Source organism: Sebastes fasciatus, chromosome 17 (genome assembly GCF_043250625.1).
Source record: "Sebastes fasciatus isolate fSebFas1 chromosome 17, fSebFas1.pri, whole genome shotgun sequence".
Classification (NCBI taxonomy): Eukaryota; Metazoa; Chordata; class Actinopteri; order Perciformes; family Sebastidae; genus Sebastes; species Sebastes fasciatus.
Window position 1 is genome coordinate 23277931 of NC_133811.1, and position 19350 is coordinate 23297280.

At 41.8% G+C, this 19350-nt stretch overlaps 1 protein-coding gene across 1 annotated transcript in view; it reads left to right on the forward strand.

Annotated features, from left to right (window-relative positions):
• Nucleotides 1-19350, forward strand: part of LOC141754707 (dolichyl-diphosphooligosaccharide--protein glycosyltransferase subunit STT3B) — a 108024-nt gene that overhangs the window by 68336 nt on the left and 20338 nt on the right. Inside the window, exons 5-7 of the mRNA XM_074613957.1 lie at nucleotides 9641-9740; nucleotides 12207-12305; nucleotides 14966-15112. Coding sequence (XP_074470058.1) covers nucleotides 9641-9740; nucleotides 12207-12305; nucleotides 14966-15112 — 346 coding nt within the window. The remainder of the gene's footprint in view (nucleotides 1-9640; nucleotides 9741-12206; nucleotides 12306-14965; nucleotides 15113-19350) is intronic.

Here is a 19350-nt window from a genome sequence, read left to right on the forward strand (position 1 = left end):
TTCAAACGGCAGTCCACAAACCAATGGGTGACGTCACAGTGACTACGTCCACTTCTTATATTCAGTCTTTGGGTATAATCCAAGTCTCATTTATCTCATTATTTACTGTCTCATGCTTGTACAGACACACTACTTGCATTGTCTTGGGAACTGTAAATCAAAGCTGCCTTGACTTTTTATTCCCACCTTTTATATTTTTATTCATAATTGAACCTATTTTGAAATTCTTTTTACTTGTGTTCTCTGCTTTTTACCCATTTCTATATTTTATTTGATGTAAATATATGATGTGTTTATCTGCTTTCTTTAGTTTTTTTTTTTTTTTGCTTGTTTGTTTCTTTTTCGCTGCTGTGCAACCAGCTACCCCGTGGAGACAGTGTGATTGACTGACTGACTGACTCACTGTGTTTCAGCTCGGTATAATTAGGTTTTGAACAATTCCGGTTCCGGTTCTTCTCAACCTTTTTTCCATTTCTTGTCCCATTATTTGAGTAAGAGAAGACTCCAAAGTACATTCAAAGCAAACATCTCAGTCATTCATCATAAGCAACAACATGTATTCTGTTTCTGTTTGGCATGCACAAAGAACATTCACTGTTTTATGCTCGTCTTCACTCGAGTTGAACGCGCTGGAACTAACTGATTCTGCAGCACTACGATGACAAGAGTGGACTTCAAAAACCGTTGTATTCTCACACACACTGCTGCAGGAGATGCTTTGTCGTTTTAGTCCGACTTCTTTGCTACTACGAAATGTTTTGCAACTGTCTTTTGTAAAGTAGCTCTGGCTCTGGTCTGCCACTTTGCCTTTCGGAGTTGAAAAGCATGTTTCTCAGCAAATCCTACTTAATATGCATTTGGAGCTAGTTTCAAATTCAGATCTGGTTCCTGCTAATTAACCGCGCTCCTGACATGGTAGTGTTGTTGGGGTGATTGTCCTCTGTTGGTCCAGCATGGACACGACAAAGCATGGAAAAAGAGGAGGAGCAGTTCAGCCAGTGTTGTCTGCATTATTTATGAATTCAGGCACAAGCCCATCAGGGGATTGATGAGAGAGATGAGATAAAAAGACGATCCGGGCTCGCTGCCTCAGCGACAGATTGTTTGTGTGTGTGTGTGTGAGCGCCTATGAAAATCTCCAGCTTCTTGCTCATTCTGGGCTAAATCTCTTTGGCCGGCAGTGAGACAGATATCAAATGAAACAGATTACCGAAATCCAGCTTCATCGATCACACTGGGCCACACGGTCCGATGGGGGCGTAGAGAGGATTGGGTAGATAGAGGAGTGATGGAAAGATGAATAGAACGGGAGACAAAACAGAGAGTGGAGAGACAAAAGCATAGAGAGAGAGGTGTGGGAAGATAAGGGAAGGGACGGGATAGAGTGGACAGGGAGATGGAGAGAAAACACTGAGTGATAAGACGGGAGAGAGAATATGTTGTGATGTGTAACTTCCGCGTCAGAAGCAATGGGAACATTGAGTCTGCATGCTTCGTTCTCCTTATTACCACTTTCTCTCTTTGACACCCTCTCTCCCCCTCTCCTCAGTGATGTGATGTTCCTCAGTACTGTATCCGCAGCCCACCCACTGTTGCAGATAAGTCTCTAGCAGTGAGCAGCAAACTAGGCTCATGTGTCTCCATCAACACCACCAACCTCCCGACTGCCCCCACCGTTTCCTTTTGGTCCTGCATCCACTCGTTGACCGACCCCTGTTATTTATATATTTTTTTATCACCTTACGCCGTCACTTTAATCAGGATATAGCCATGGCTACCTTTTCCAGTCGGGCTTTATCGAATGTGACACTCGTAAAGCAGATATGGAGACAGAGAGGGACAGATTCCCCGCCTGGATATTGGCATAATCAGAGGTGGAGAGGACGGAGAAGGACGAGATTAAGAAAAGGATCAGAGCAGCAGGACCCTACTGATGGACAGGAGCCACGGGAAACCATTCTGGTAGCTGCGCCACATCCTCCTTTCATCCCTCCAGGGGTGAGGGGAGAGTGGGTGAGGGCAGAGCGAGAGGGAAAACAGAGGACAGAGCAAAAGCAGATGCACTGCACTGCTCGTTCCCAAAGCTTACTTTCCTCTCTAAAGCCTCCACAGTCCCCTCTAGCACAACAACCTGTAAAATCAGGGCAGCTTCTTTGCTTAATCAACTATTGATTAAATGCCCTGAACGCAGAGCACTTCAGGTGATGGTTAAAAAGATGTCACTTCGTTTAACTTTTTAGCCATGCTAGCGGCGTAGCTCTAGGGGAAAGTCGATGATCGGTCCACCACTTTGATCCACACCGAAACATCTCTAGCAACTATTGGATGGATCGCACTGAAATTTTGTACAGACGTTCATGGTCCCCAGAGTATGAAGCCCACTAGGGAAGTCACAATACCAGAAATTTAGGAGTCAATATCAATACCAGTGAAATTCCACGGTTCTCAATACTAATTCCATACCACGGTAAAAACCAAAAGTAAAATAATAAATAAAGCGACGTACATGAAACTTGCCTTGGCGGAGGTCTGCGCTCTCCGAGTGCACTTCTAGGTAACATTGTTATTGTGAGCATGCTGACGTTAGCATTTAGCTCAAACGGATCCATAGTTCAGCCTCACAGAACTGCTATTATGGTTGTAGACTCTTAGTCCTGTTTAATTCAAAATGATATAATTCCAACACAAAACTAGAGTATCATTGTGATAAAAATACAATGAAAGCAGGAGTCTGGCCTGTGCCCAAGGCGTAGCCCTGGAGCGATCACCATCTGACTCATTAGCAGGCATACACACATCCAGACGTCTTATTTAACAGCGGAATCTAATGGAGATTCAGGGAGCAGTCTGTGCTGCAACTGCAACCTTTCCGTTGACCCTAGATCATTAAGTGTCTTTGTCTTTAATGGCACTCATCTTAAAGTCTTCTTAATGAACCAGAGAGTCACTGCTGGTGTTAGTGAATAAGCACCGATAAACAGAACCACATTCATATTCATTGTCATAAATGGACTGTTTAATAAGAGCACATAGGCAGGCTGCAAACACTATTGCACACACACACACACACACACACACACACACACACACACACACACACACACACACACACACCAGAGTTAAAACCCTTCCCCCTGTTGCATGCTGTGTTCGCTATATCCTCTTCTGAGTGCCCCCGCGGTCATCAGATAAGCCCGGTATGAAACGCAGAAAGCGATAACGGCTAAAAGACTTTGCTCCAAACATTTTCTGATTCCTGCCCTCACCTGTTAGCCTGTGGCTCGGGCAAAGGGCTGGCTGTTAGATCCATAATTTCAAATGGAGCTTGTTCGTGTGCAAACACACACTGCTTTGGTTTTTAGTCTTGGGCATTCATCTTTGCATGGTCCTCTAATGTGAACAGATGGCCAGTATTTCCCATTCTTTTCTTTTTTTTTTTTTTACCTCTGGTTGATTGTGCGCTCTGCTGGCATGAACAGAACCCTCCAGAGGTAAATCTGCAATTGCATTGTAGAGTTTGCTGAAAAAGAGACGCTGATGCCACCTTAATCAGTGGTGTAGCGGGGGGTATACTCATCTCTTTTCCTGACAGTTTACACTGTAATATATGGTATATGGTATACTTAAGCTGAATGTCAGCTTGTAGTGTCAAAATCTCATCCTCCACTCCAGATGAGTTCAGGTGAAACAGTGTTGCAATTTGTTGGCTGACGTCTATTTAAAAAAAAAAAAAAAAAAAAAAAAAAAAATTAATTATTATTATTATTTTTATTTTTTATTTTTTTAATGCCATGCGATCTACCCACACTACCTTTGCGATCGACCGGTAGATCGCGATCGACGTATTGGGCACCCCTGGTTTACAGTATACCCTACTATCAGCCAAAAAGCCATTGGTTTATATAGGAGAGTATACCCACTTCCTCCCCAGTTACCTACCCATCTACCTAGCAGTACACCCAAGTTAACACATTTACCGATCTCTGACTTGTTAATACTTGCGAATACGCTAAACTAAGATGGTGAACAAGGTAAACATTATAAACACTAAACAGCGACATGTTAGCATTGTCATTTATGGCTGCAACTAACGATTATTTTCATTATCGATTAATCAGTCAGTTATTTTCTAGATTAATTGATTAATCATTTGAGAAACTAGGATGGCCATTTTTTGCTATTTTCTGTCATTTTATAAACTGAAGTCCAAGATAATGTCTTTAAATGTCTTGTTTTGTCAGTCCATAACCCAAAGACATTCAGTTTAATATGATTTAAAACAGAGAAAAGCAGGAAATCTCCAAATTATCATCATCAATTATCAAAATAGTTTATAGACTAATCGTTTCAGCTCTATTGTCATTGTGAGCATGTTAGCATTTAGCACCACTGTGCCTAAGTACAGCCTCCTCGAGAGCCGCTAGCATGGCTGTTGACGGTCTTGTTTAGAAATGGATATATTCAAGTTGCATAACAAGCAAACATGGATGCCTTATGCCAGCTGAAGCTCGTTTTGACTCAGTGTTACTTAATCCTGCTTTAATACCAATTAGTCCATTGCCTGTTCGGAGCGTGTGCCCTTCTGGAACGGGCCAATTGCTTGGCTCCCAGAAGTTCTTCTTGCAAGGTTGTTGAGAACTATGGTATGGCTGCTGGTACCCTTGTGAAATTGATTGGATGAACAAGATGTGTGAAGGGCATTCATATATACATACACAGACATACAGAGAATACTTCTTTTATAGTTAGAAGATGCTGCTTCAGCGCCACCTATTGGCCAAATGGCACCAAATTGGTCATGGTCACCCAGACATCATATCTACACATGTCCACCAAATGTGGCCCCGCCACAGCATTTGAGCTAACTTTAAGGGCCAGCCATAGCAAAACTGTCTGGTACATAAACAATCCAAAAATCTTAACTTTTTCCAGCTTGGTCCAGAGATGTTTTTACCAAATTTGGTCAAGATTGCCCAAAATTTGTAGGAGGAGTACAAAAAAAATCTGATTTGGAAAAAATTCTAAATGGCAAAACATCAGTAAAGACACAGTATAGACGTGGCTTATATGGTTACATTTGTCTAAACCCACATAATCCAGGGGAAAAGAATTTTATTTCTGAGACTTAGGGTTCAAAGTTTTCTGAGGTATAGTTCATTGTTATAGCGCCACCATCTGGCCAAATTGCACCACATTCGACACTTCACTCCCTTGGGTCCTGAGCAATACACCCGCCAAGTGCGAAGTAGATCAGATGAGTGGTTCTCGAGATATGCATATGAATAACACACAGAAGGACAGACAGAGACAGAGATTCCTTGCTTTATAGTTAGATCTGGTAAGTGAACTCTATTTCTTAAACCCACATGGCAAACTCTACAAATGATGTAACTGTAGCACAACGGTAATTAACTATTCATTTAATGTTTAAATTACACCAGTTTATTAGAGCTGCTGGTAATTCTCAGTTGCCATGAACACACGCAAATAGTGACCATGGGAACTTTTCCAATCACTATCTTCCATCCCTCTGACATGGCATTAAACCTGCTACCCCTTTGCCCAGTTAAATACCCACAGGGGAAAACGAGCCTTACAAATAATGTTGACTCTGACTCTGAGTCAATAATGCACCTCAGTGACGCCAGAGAGTTCAACTCAGTGATCAATATTTTAAAGAGGCTTTTTTATTAAGTTTACCCTGGAAAACGCCGGTGCGGTTGGCATGGTTTTTGGGAATTAACACATGCCATGATTTCACAAACACGCCTCTCGATTTATAGACCTTCACAATAAAAAGACGGGGTGAGTTGTCCACCTTGTCTTCGTGCCCGCAGTAGATTGCAGCCAGTTTTGGCCAAACGCAGAGAAAAAGGGGGGATTTAAATTTCATTTTCTCAATACACTCTTTCTGTTTTCCTCTTTCTGCTATCATGCATACTCACTAGAAAATTGAAAAATGATGCAGTCACACAGCCAGTAGCACTGCACACAACTGTGTTTCAAGTGTTATAATTTTCGTTAGTTCCCAGCCAGTCAGCAACAGAGACTCGGATCACTTCCTCCTGTGTCAACACTTAAAATGAGTCTTAAATTGAAGTCATTTCTGTTATTCATTCAAGATACGGTTCACATGCTACTAATTGGCTGTCACCATCTGAGAGAACAGATGCAAACTACTGCCAAAAGATAATTGCACCTAACCATTCAGCATGGAACTTATTTAGGAGTTTTCTTTCACCCTCTGCTTTAATGTAGCATATTAATGTTTTTATCAATTAGACGTGATGTGCTCGTTTTTTTTCCTGTAATTGCAGAAGCGTAATGAATGCTCTTTTCATCGTGCTGAGCGGGTGCAATGGGGCTATTTCTGACAAGCTACTGCGAATAAAGGCTCATCAAACAATTTGCGTACCGGCAATCCCTTTTCCTGTTTAATTCCCTCTTTCAGTTTCACTTTCTAACACTCTCCTTTCTCTTTTTCTCTGTCTCGCTTTCTTTCTCTCAACACTCTTTCTCTTTGCTCTCCTCTCGGTCTGTCTAGTGCTCTCACTGTTTCCATTTGCCCCTTCGCTGTAGTCAAGTATAAGCAATTGAAAAGTTGTCGGTGATGTTTTTGCAGAGTTGTTTTATAGCCCTCCCCACACCGAGCGCCGTGATATTTAGCGGACCTCAAAAACGGCTGAGGTATAATTTGAGTGGAGCTTTTAAAGTTATTAGTGCATCTAACACATAAAGTATGATTGCCTAGTTTTTATAGATTCTATATACGTCAGGTTTTTATAGCTGTGTGCTTATGTCTAATAGCGAAGAGGCAGTAAGATGGTTTTTACATCCGTTCTTGAAGGATTTAATTCAAAGTGTGTGAGGTGATTTTTGTGCAGGGGGGGGGCTTATATGTAAAGATGGATTGATTGACTTGTTATTTAATTCAAATTGTGTTTGAAAATTGAGTTAATGTAGTCACATATTGAGTTTTTGCTTTTATTTATATACCGTTTATTGGTGCTGTAATGATTAGTCAAAAGCTACAGTAACTTTCATTGCACATGAATACACCATTTCTTTCTACTTTCTTTTTTATTGCTTTTCCATTACAGAAAGGTCACATACACATTAAAGGGAAAAAAACACCTCGTCTCCACAGCAACCTATTTATTCCAGTGACGTATTCAGTGGTTCATTCTCTTATCTAGTCGTTTAGATGTAAACATCATCCATTTCTCCTCTTGAGCTCTTATCCTATGAGTTAACGGTTCCATATCATATATTTCATTCACAGTTTTCATCCATCCATCTTGTGTTGGTGGTTCTGCCTTTTACCATCTCTTACAAGCTGCCAACAGGACTTTCAGTAGATATGTGTTCTCTTAATACAGTATCTCCTGACATATGACCAAAGCACAGTATTATATCATAGCCCAGAACTCTGATAATAACCATTTCAACAATTCCCCCAAACTGTACAATTTCAAAGCCAAAATACATTTTGGAGTGGTCTATATTTTTTGCCCCACATCTTTTCCAACATGGTTGTGCTTTAAACAAGTATTTGCTCTTAATTTTGGGTATAATAAAGAATCTAATTACTTTCTTCCAACAGTGTTCTCTCCAAGTACATTAGACTGTTTTGTTCTCCAAATATGCAACCATTCATCTTCTGTAATATTAATACAGACTATTAATTAGTTCTTTTTTCCTCATTTCAGCTTTTTATGTAAAGTAGGGTTTCTGCTTCTCTCCATTAGGTGCTGATATAATGTAGATATTATTCTATACTGTATTTCTTTGAATAGTAAACTCCAATTATGGTTCTAATTATTTATCTAAATTTACATTGTGCTTTATATCTCGGTCATAAAAGTCGCTTAATTGCAATTATCTGAAGGGGTCGTGCTTGTTTCAGCTCCTGGAAACTCATAACATTTCCATATTTTATTACTGAGCATAATGCTGTCATACCACTTGGAATCCGTCGTTTGAACCTCTGGTCAAGAGTGCCCGGGATAAAATGTCTAAAGGCTATCCAGGAAGTCAGAGTTCTTTCTCTAATCTATATTTCCGTACTACATTAAACCACAATTCTAGGGTAAATCGAGTGAAATTTTCTGTTCCAGTAAATCCTTTGCTTCATCTCTGTCTCCAATGAGGCTTACGTTCCCTTCCTTGTAGATATCACTCTAGATTTTACCATTTCTCTTCTTATTCTTCTCTTTATGTTTCCCAATCTGTGATGTTTGAAATGTTTATACAGAAGACTCGTGGCCCTCCATATAAACCTTGAAATAACTTTATCCCCGGCTCTGAATTGTTTCTCAGTGATCCCGACTGGTAGTGATGGAAATAAGTAAAGGAGTCGTGGAGGTTTATTCATTTTTATAGTATGTATTCGTGAACTGAGGTCCAGAAGGACAACCTATCTCTCAATATCATTCCTAATGTCCTGATCCATATAGTGATGTAGTTGGCTTTATAAAGTTGATTAATTCCTCTCGTTATAGTTACCCCCAAGATGTCATTTTTTTAGAACTCCAATTCAAGTTATGTTTTTGATCCCCTTTGAAAATGACCATACCGGTTTTTCATCGCCAAAATGTTGCCTAAGTTTGGAGCGTTATTTAACCTCCTTAGCGACAAGCTAGTATGACACGGTTGGTACCAATGAATTAGTTACCTTACCTTCACTCCAGCTTTAAAACTGAGCCCGCTGTAACCTGTAAAAGATCAATTGCATTAATGCGTTAAAGAACTTAGTGGCGTTCAAACAAATTTGCATTAACTAGTTGTTATCACGTTTACTTTGACTGCCCTAATATATAGATATATAATATAGACCATTGAACAGTTGTAAATGAGAATGACATAAGCTGACAAGAAGTAAACATGGACTCAATCTGTTGCCTAGCAATGCAATTTCATTGAAATGGACTATCGGAAGGCAGGTGTCAAGGTCCTCTAAATAGCCCGGAGCCCAGTGATGTGTTCTTCATTCCCAACCTTTATCCCTGTTAAGGTCTTTATTCTGCCTAATTGCTTGTGCCGGAGGCTCTATAAAAATTGCGATTAAGGTCGGGGGAAAGACAACATCCCTGCCTGGTAGACTGTTCTAATATATTATACTATCACGTCAGACTGTGGAAGACTTTTTAATCTGCACCTTGAATTGCATTTCCATATAGACCCCAGAAGCAAGACAGAATAACTAGATACAACAAAAAGCTTTCTGCATGGTGGGCTGATTTGGGTTTGTTTCCCCAACAACTTCAACATATTGTCGCTGCTCTGTAACCGTGTATCTCCAGCTCCGTTTTCACTTTCGTGACATGCATTTTTCCGATAATCCATCTGGTGGTTTACTGCGACAATGTGGGAAACCCTTTGCGTCTCAATGGGACTTCAGGTTTCCATTAATCTCCTGTCACTGAGGCAAACCTGACATCTTTCTTGCACAGCTGATTTGTAGCATTTTAACAGGAAAAGTCTCGACTCAGCAGGGTTACCTCATTGGAACCAGAAAAACAAAAAGAAGAATAATTGATCACTCGGGGCCAGTTCTTTCTGAATGGAGAAGACTGTTTTAGAGAGACGATGCTGTCCTTGCAGGTTGACTGACATATCTGTCTGTGTGTGTGTGTTCTAGGTGTCAGCATGGGGAGGTTACGTGTTTATCATCAACCTGATTCCCCTGCATGTGTTTGTGCTGATGCTGATGCAACGCTACAGCAGAAGAGTCTACATCGGTAAGCTGCACACACACACAAACCACACTGACTTTTAGTACGTGACTTGATTTAAAACTCCCCCACATACAGTCACTGAAATGGAAACTGACAGTGTTTTCAGACCTTCTTCCATTAGAATAGAAATGTATGCAATGAGCAGACAAAACCTTTCCTATGCGCGTCTCCTAATACCGTTGCCCAAGCATTTGACCCTGAAACAAGCTCAGATGCACCGGTCACGCCTGTGCTCACCTCTCACAACCGTAAGCATCCCATCATCGGCGGTGCAGACATCCACACACCACTTAACAGTAAATGCAGCCACCTGCTACCTGATCTCTTTTTCATTTTATTTATTTTTTGCACATACCAGAGTCAAAGCGCTGTAGAAGAGGATAGGCTTGTTATTCCGCTGAACATCCCAGTTTCACAGAGCACGTGGCAGCTTCAGCACATTATATGTTTGGCTCGGGGAACGCAAGCTCAATCCTTCAAACCCTCCACGCATCAGACCGCGACAGGCACTTCTGTTGTGGTCAAGAAAAAAATGATACCATGCCAAGTGTCTTTTACACATGATTATATGTTGCAGTCGCTGTAACCGCAGAGCATAGTCTTTGAGAGCTTTGGAAATGAATTGCGGCCTCTTCAAAGTGAGAGGGCTTTGACCTACCTCTGCTCCATCTCCAAACGCTTGTTCAACAATGGAGTTCTACTTGACGATGCAAGGCTGTTGGATGAAGTTGAAAATATATCTGTCTTCATTGTTCCTCAAGGATGTCTGCTGCCGGAGCGTCATCCAGCAAACCTCATGCACCATTTGGTCAGAAAAGACATTATGGGCCCTATTTAAACAATCTATAGCACATGGTCTAAAGTGCATTGAGGGCGTGTCCAACTACACTTCTGCTAGTTAAGGAGCACATAATGTATTTAGTCTCTTAATTAATCATACTGTAGGTGTGTTTTGGACGTAACGGGAATTAAACCAATCAGAATATCGTCTCCCATTCCCTTTACAAGCCAGGTGCACCTGCACATCATTGGCGCATTGCTATTTAAAAAACGGATTCGGCAATCGGAGAAGCGTTTTCTGCTAAGGAATCGGATCTGCTCGTGCGCAAAGTGAAAGTGCGCGAGCAGATGTATGTGGTGCTTGGACAGTGGAACCTCTGCCTCCGTCGCCCAATCCTCCGTCCCATGAACAACTCTATTTGACTGCATCTGAGCAAATGCACCGATAACGTATTTAACCAGCAAAGCACTAGGCTCAATATGATAAACATGTATTAATAAATAATGAAAACTGTATTGCTTTCGGATGCAACCCACGGGTGGCTCAGACCGGCTGAGTATTATATTATATCCATTATATTTTAAATTGCCACCTGAATTTTCTGTTTTCCTCAACATGAATAAAAGCATTGTTGTAGCGCCGACACTGTTTAACTGAGAAGGAGCGCTATTGTGCGTCCCTGTGTGTGTGTAACAAGCAGCATGTGTACGCGTAATGTGAACCTGCCTGTGTAGACAAATCTCAGTATCTGAATAATGAGCCCTTTTAAATTAAATAAAACACTGAACCAGACTTTAGACCAGGTTTTTGTAGGTCAATGGCGCAATCGCTCTCTGCTGCCTCAGGATAGCAATTCACCAACAATACGCATGACCACACCTCATTTTAAGACCAACACGCCCAAGTACATTTGCTACTTGCACAACGTGGGTGCCGGGCGTGAAAATGACAACTGCGTCGGTCTGAAACTAGCAAAGACAGTTGCGCTGCGCTGTGCGCCGGTTGTAAGATAGGGCCCTAGGTCTTCAGGCGTGCCCTATACTCCACCACCTTCCCTCTACTTTACATCTTGCAGCTCCTCTTTTCAGAGCCAGGTGTCTCTCAGTCACTACCAAGGAACATACAAAAAGGAGAAGTAAAAAAAAAAAAAAGAAAGAAGAAAATTTGAGTTTAATAAAATGCCTTGCAGTCCATGTTCCCTCACAATTCATCTCTCTCCGTCTTGAGTCAATAGCAGATGTGTGAGAAAGAGATAGCTGAGGGCGGTCACAACTACTTAAAAAACGAGGCACACTCTTCAGGAAGAGTATGAAATCTTAATTAAGCTGGTGCGTCTGCGAATCGGTTCCCCCCAGCTACAAAGGTGGGAGTTGCACTGTTCTCAGCACCTTCGTCTCACTCCAGGCCTCCCTTCCACACCGCGCCGAGCCAGCTCCCATTTTCTCAGTAAATGACATTAGATTAGGTATTTTGTATTTACTCCCTCTGAGGTGTGACAGTGAAAATCAATAGACTTTAAATAGCTCTATTGAGGTTGATTTCCCTTCGTAGGACCCAAAGTGGAGTAGTGGAGCAGAATAGAAGGTTTTTAGTAGTGCAATAGTTTATTTGTGTTTTGTTTCTTATCTGATCAAGCCTCTCTCTCTCTCTCTGTTTCTCCTTCTCATTTGTCTCTCCTCTCTTTACAGCTTACAGCACTTTCTACATCGTGGGTCTCGTACTGTCGATGCAGATCCCTTTTGTCGGCTTCCAGCCCATCAGGACCAGCGAACACATGGCTGCTGCCGGTAAGCCCCACCCTCTCTACCTCCAGGGTAGCTGATGCTGCGTTCTTCTTGGAAGAACACGTTCCCTTCCTGAAAAGTTTTAACATGAAATTCGTTCGGAGTGCAGCGGTGAAGTCAGCATTTCTTGGAAAATGTTGCTGCCTTATTTTCCAAGTTATGACTCAATCATACCTTTCTCACCAGATGTCAGAGCTTCTCATGGATAGCACGGCCCTCAACTTTACTGGTTTGGTTCACTCTAGTCTGCTTCATTTCCTCCTGTATACTACCTAGTCACTCGTTTGTGAACCCAATTATGCATTTAGCAGCTAAATTTAAAAAAAATTGAATAGCCAAATAGGACTGTCACAATATCTACTTTTGTAGGACGATATTTAATCCCAGAATTAATTGCATTAAACGATATTAGTCATTTTAAGACCATTTTATGCCACTGATATAATGATAACATATTAGTCTAATAATGCAATTTCACCCTTTTAAAGAGCAATGAAGGTTTAATTCTTAAGAATATTCAGACATTGGAATTAGAATGTGAAAAAAATATTGAAATATCCTAACTAAATAAAACATAAACCACACAACAAAAAATGTCATGTTGGCTAAAATGATGGCGACACTCTTATGTTAACAAACATGTAAACACAACGGACAATATCAGGGTCAGCAAGGTCATGTCCATATATTGTATAAGTCATGTCCATTTATCATACGATAAGTCAATAACGTAAAAATGATCAAGGTATGTCCATATATTGTACAATTAGTCGATAACGTAAAAAATTATCGAGGTCATGTCCACATGTCGTACGATAAGTCGATAATGTAATTATCGTGACAGGCCTATAGCCAAATATTTCCCCCAGGATTTGAAGGGTGAATGTTGGACTTGTGTTCATCAGGTGGCTAGAAACATGACCACCAAATAATGGTGCTCCGTGCTGGTTCAATGTCTAAATAGACAACTGTTTGCCATATCAACTTAACTGGGGGATAATGTGTTGGCGTTGTTTGCAACTTGTTAGGCTGCCCACAACTGGCCAAAATCAATCAATTTAATACTACGTTTGTCTTTGCTAAAACACATACTTGTTTCATCTTACCTTGAATTACAGTGAAAGTATAAGTACTGTATTTTACCACTATATAGAACATTCCTATTTAAAGTTACATAAAGAGCAGACTGGGTTTTTTATACAACATTGATGCAATGCAGAGACTGTATTTCAGAGAATTCACGTCTACTTCCTCCAACCTGCTCCTGACCCTGCCAACAAATTCATGCTGCAGCACAAAGGAAAGGTTCAGGCTGTCTGGTTGTAGTTCATGTATAAAAGGTGTGACTTTACATAAGCCACCTGCTTGTTATCCAGAGCACCTTACAGTAACCGTGGATGCACACACTTTGAGATTTTTTGGCTGCAGCAGGAATTGAATCCCCCCCCCCTGCGCTGACAGCGTTAGTCATGCTCTGTAGAAAAACACAGGACCTTCTCAGAATATATTTACAAAATAGATATAAGTAAGCGACTTCAAGAGCCACCCATATGGGTTTAGCACTGTAAGTACTTCTCATTTTTGGCTTGTGGGTAGTTTATTAAAGCTTGTTCAGTTCCGCCACTCAAGAGTGGGCCCATCTGCTGCCTGACAGCACGGATGGGTGCGTATGTACGCGCAGGATTCTTGCGTTCATTTACATCCAGATTGGGAGAGGACTGTCGTTGGCAGCTTCAGGAAGCCAAGCAGCACCTTTTTAAAAAAAAAAATCTCTTAACACTGCAGCAGGCTTACGTTGAAGTGTCCCTGTTTTCCTGTGTCGACAACACAAACAACATTATGAGAGGCTTTGAAAAAAACGCACCACCAAAAAATCATCTCTGCCTCTCTCCATTTTTTGGCTCCACACTCTCTTTGAGTGTGTTTTTTTATGTCGCTGAGGGTAGCAGCTGTTCAGAACATCTGGTGGTAGCATTCAGGGAGCACAGCGGGAGGCAGGAAGAGAGTGACAGAGCCTTGGACCTGTCGGTACCGCTGAGACGTCAGCCCCTGAGGCGGGCAGGCAGGGTGGCATAGACTGACAAGCGTGTTAGCACCGTGGCGGCTCTCCAGGAGACAGGCAGGGGCTTAACCTTGGAAATGGGTGAGACCTGCTGTGGGCGGCGGTGGCGCTAGCGGAGGGGTAAGGCGATTTCACACAAGATTTGTCAAAGGATGGGAGGTGACGAAAGAGAGGGAAACCAGGCCTCTTTTAGAATTTTTTATATCGAATTCGACTGAGAGACGCACTGGAGAAAACGGCGCTGGGAAAGTGACAGAGCAAAGGAACGGAGGATGGAAGTATGACCGAAGGGGCTGCAAAAAGAAGGACAAGGCGAGGGGAAAGGAGAAGAGCTTATCCACACAAATCTATCTCATGCATTTGAAATATGTTGTCCCACAGTATTTGTCTTTGACATCTGCATGAACAGCCAAAGGGGCTATCGCGGACTGCTTTGTCGAGAATACTGCCAGACTGACAACAGCGCTTCTTAACCACGTAAACCCTCTTTCTACCCTGCAGGAAGCAACATGAATCGGGGCCTCCTCAAATATTCAGTGTGAGTTTTCCCTTTGTGTGTTTGCTCATTCTTTTGTTTTATGTCCGTGGCTTCTTTTTACAGGTGTGTTTGCACTTCTCCAAGCCTACGCCTTCCTGCAGTACCTGAAGGACAGGCTGACGAGACAGGAGTTCCAGACGCTCTTCCTCCTCGGAGTCTCTCTCGCTGCCGGCGTGGTCTTCCTCACCGTGATCTATCTCACATACACAGGTCTGTAATTCCACGATTCTCGATACCCAACTCCATACCACGGTAAAAAACAAAACAACGAATCCCATGTACTTCAACATACACTCCATTATTACCGTTTGCATACTGGTTTTTGTTAATCTATTATTAATCCCTGATGATCCGCCTCAAGTTTCTCGCCAAAAACTAAATTTTACAACATTACATATGAACACATCATGACGTTATAATTTACCTTCGCCCAATACTCACTTTTAGAGCTTGAACGCATCATAATGTAACTCAATGCAACCTCTGTTAGCTGTTGCTAAATAACGGAGTTAACAGCTAACGTTAACTAGCTGCTCTTCTCCTGCTGATTTCACCACTGATTTGTTGGTCATAATGTAGCATTGTCATGACATTTTTCTATCGTCTCCGGGACGCCGAGACGCCATTAGTCTCGAGCTCTGATCCTCGGTACCTGTGGTACTGCAGAAAAACGAGTCCCTTCACGTTTTCAAAATTTTGGCATGGACTTGATAATGAAGAATCGGTCCTCGTGACATCCCTACTGCTCACATGGTTTCACAGTCCATACACTGTCATTGTAAATGATCTCATTCATTTATTCTTTTTTAACCTTGTAAGTCGAGCTGAAACAATTGATAAGTTGGTCAATAGAATTTTACTCCATGCATAATGATTAAGTCAATTATCAAGCAAAAATGCACAAGATTTTTTGGTTTCATCTTTACAGTTTTGAGTTTTTGCTGCTTTTCTCCATTTGGTAACATTATACATTTGATAGTCAAACAAAATTAAAAAATTGAAGACATCACCGTGGGCTCTGGGAAATTTGTGAGCAATTATCATCAATTGCAAACCAATTGGCTCGGCAAATGGGGAGACTTGTCATTAATCATTATGCGTATTGCTGAACATAAACAATCCAGCTAATCAGCTACAGCTAACAGCTAATCCAACGAGGATCAAGAAGAAAAAAGAAAAGAGAAAAAAGGAACAAAGCAATCCTGTATCATGCTGTACTATTTTTTACATCATATTTTGACAGTGAATATTTCCATCTAGCCAAAACCTACCATCTTATATGGATTTGAGTCTCCCAATTGCAGCCAGATTATTCTTGTGAATGTCAACACATTACATTAAAGGTCACATATTATGCAAAATGCACTTTTCCATGTCTTTTAAACATCAATATCTGTCCCCAGTGTGTCTACAGGCCACCATAGTATCATAAAAGACCATCCTCTCTCTTTTTCTCCTCCTCCGTTTGTCCGGAAATGGGTGCAGAAATAAAAATTCGCTTTTTTCCTAGTCTTCTGACGTCATTAGGCAGAAATGCAAGCCATATATGGCTTTCCTGTTTCCAGTGAAACAGAACAGCACCCCCCTCACCCCATACCCCGGCTTGGTAACCCCGCCCACGGAGTAGCCGGCTCAGCAAGCTGCGTCCGCCATTGTTATTTCGACTGTTTACTAGTAAACATGCTGAAAGGAAAACCCGCTTGTTCTGTTGTTGGCTGCAATACTCCACACAAAAGCTTGCACCATGTACCCACTTCGGATCCTCTGAAGACCCAGTGGATGGACTTTATTTTCGCTGGTGCTGTGCCCAGGTTTATAAACTTTATTCTAGCTGCTATCTCTCCACTCGTCTCTCAGAGAGAGAAAGAGAGAGAGAGAGAGCTTCTCCGGGAGGGAGGGGGAGGGTGACGCTGTTGTTGTTGAGGAAGTTTGATTGACAGAAAACGCTGACCAATCAGAGCAGAGTGGGAGGAGACAGGCTGTGAATCAGTGGTTTTCAGACAGAGGCTGAATTAGGCTCTGAGGCAGGCAGACTCAGGCTGCAGTATGAGAAGAATAAAGGGTTTTTTGAACATTGCAGCATGTAAACATGTTCTAGTGCAACATTAAAATACATCTATGAACCTGGAAATGAGCATAATATGTGACCTTTAAAACTTCCTTTGTGTTGTTGTGCAGTTGCACATGGAAATCAGACACAGCAAAAATGGCAAATGTATGAGGTGCTGTCATGTAGTGAAGTTGTTGAAGATGAGTGGTTCAGTGTTACTGTGGCAGATCATCATCCAATAAGGATGTCACTGGCAACAAAAAACGACATCTAGTATGTCTTGGGTTTATTTCCTGGTGCGGTCTTGAGTAGTCGGTGTCGAGATCGTTCATTCCATTTATACGATGGTAATGTTTTCAGCTCCATCTGTTTGTCTGTTCAATACGTAAGAAATCACACTGAATTTGGCTGAGGTTTGGTGGACAAATAGCCTTTTGTGCGAGGATCAGTCGACTCCATCTTTTTGATGGTGCTCCAGATCTGGGATTTCAGCCATTTTCGATTTTCTTTATTTAGCCAAAAGTTCCAGTATGTTCACAACACTATCCCCCGATGGTCTGACCTCCAGGCCTCTTCAGTGGGCTGCTAATCAGCATTTTGTTTGTCAGGAAATTAAACCCGGAAGGCAAATGATAAACAAATATAAACTGATATGGATTTCTGCAGCTTTGTGAGTTGGAGGAGTGTTGAGCGTTGGTGGAGGACCGCGCTTTACCGAGGGCCTTTTTGTGGACTTATACATTTGTTGTTTTGGCCTGGCCCGGTTGAACCCTGATGTGCACAGCCGGCTGGTTGAACTTTGTCCCTGTTAATGTTTTTCCTCCATTATTTTCAGCTCTGCTGGTTTTTGTGGCCACAAAGATCCAGACCTTTTAAAAATATGGCCTCCTTGCTATTTATTGATTTTATTTGCCTCCTGCTGAAAGTGTTCAGATTCAAGACGACATAGCTGATTTTAACACCGGCTTTGCTTCCCTTATCTAGTAGTGGTTCATTACCTCAGACTTGTCCTAAGAAAGCTAGTTTACTTTGTAAGAAGAGAGCTCACTTATCCCCTACGGCTTTGTATGCGCTCCTTCTCTACAGTGTGTAATGAGCCTTAATAAAGCATGGGACTGTTTTTTACCCGACATCATACTGCTATATACAACCACATTTTCTCACCTTGTTTTTGGCATCATTGGGCAAAAAATCCATGATAACCTTTCAGCATATTGTAATTCAAATGCTCTGAGAGAAAACTAGACTTCTGCACCTCCTCACAGCTCTGTTTTCAGTCTTTAGAAAATCTAGCCCGTAACTTTAGACTTTGGCCAATCACAGGTCATTTCAGAGAGAGAGAGCGTTCCTATTGGCTGTTCATTCAACAGAGGCAGCTTTCAATCACTTGCAAACTCCAATCAAACGGTCAAACTAGGCAGTGCTGATCAAATATGACTTGATATACTGTTACTATAATGCCTTTTTCTCTCCTCAAATGTTTTCAGAATTTGAGTTTGTTCAGAGTTCAAGTGATTGACAGCTGCTCAGAGACGGAAGGCTCCAGCTCGGCTCTGATTGGTTGTTATCCTCCGGTCTGTGAACTCTTGCCGATGCCATTAGGGGCACTGGATTTTCAGGTTTCAGATAACCTGTCTTATGCACTTCTGTCAGGATATAGTTATACAAATAACTTTTTCAATCATATTTGCTCCAATCTTGCCTACCTCATCTTTTAGGCAGCAGATTATTTACTCGCCTTAATCAACAATCTGATATTCTGTCACTCCAGATTATGTGAACACGGCAGCCAGGCCTTTTTGCCCAGTGCAAAGACACGGTGGCACATTACATCCACAGTAATATTGGCGTCCTTTAGATTGGTCGCCTGCCTGCTTCAGAACTGATTTGGCTGCTCATGCTCATGCAGAAGTCTCGTGAGGATCCTGACTTCAACTGGACGTCTGGTGAACGTTGTGATGTGTCAGCCATCTGAATAGAGCAGTGGGAGTCGGGGACTGTTTGGTGATATGCCAGTTTCCCAGCGAAACTGCGCATGTCCTTTCTCTGCTCTGTCAAACTTTTTCATCTCACATGAATCTCTGCAAACAGAGTAACCGGGTGGGTTTCCTCTTGAACACTCAGCCAAGTATTGATCGTGTCCATCCTTTAAATCGCCTCTCAATAATATCTCTTTTTACTGCCGTTTCATATCTTTTTCTTGCCCGCTTCGATTCAGTGCTCTGTGACATCTTATTTAAAAAGTGCTCTTATTTTTTTTAATGATGGCGGCGGCGATTATTTCATCATTATTCTTAAACGCATTAGCCACAGTCTCTTTTAAAAGAGCATCAAAGGACAGGATGCAGCTACATGTTGGTGCAAACATGTCACAGAAGTTGAAATGTGGGGCTAAGGC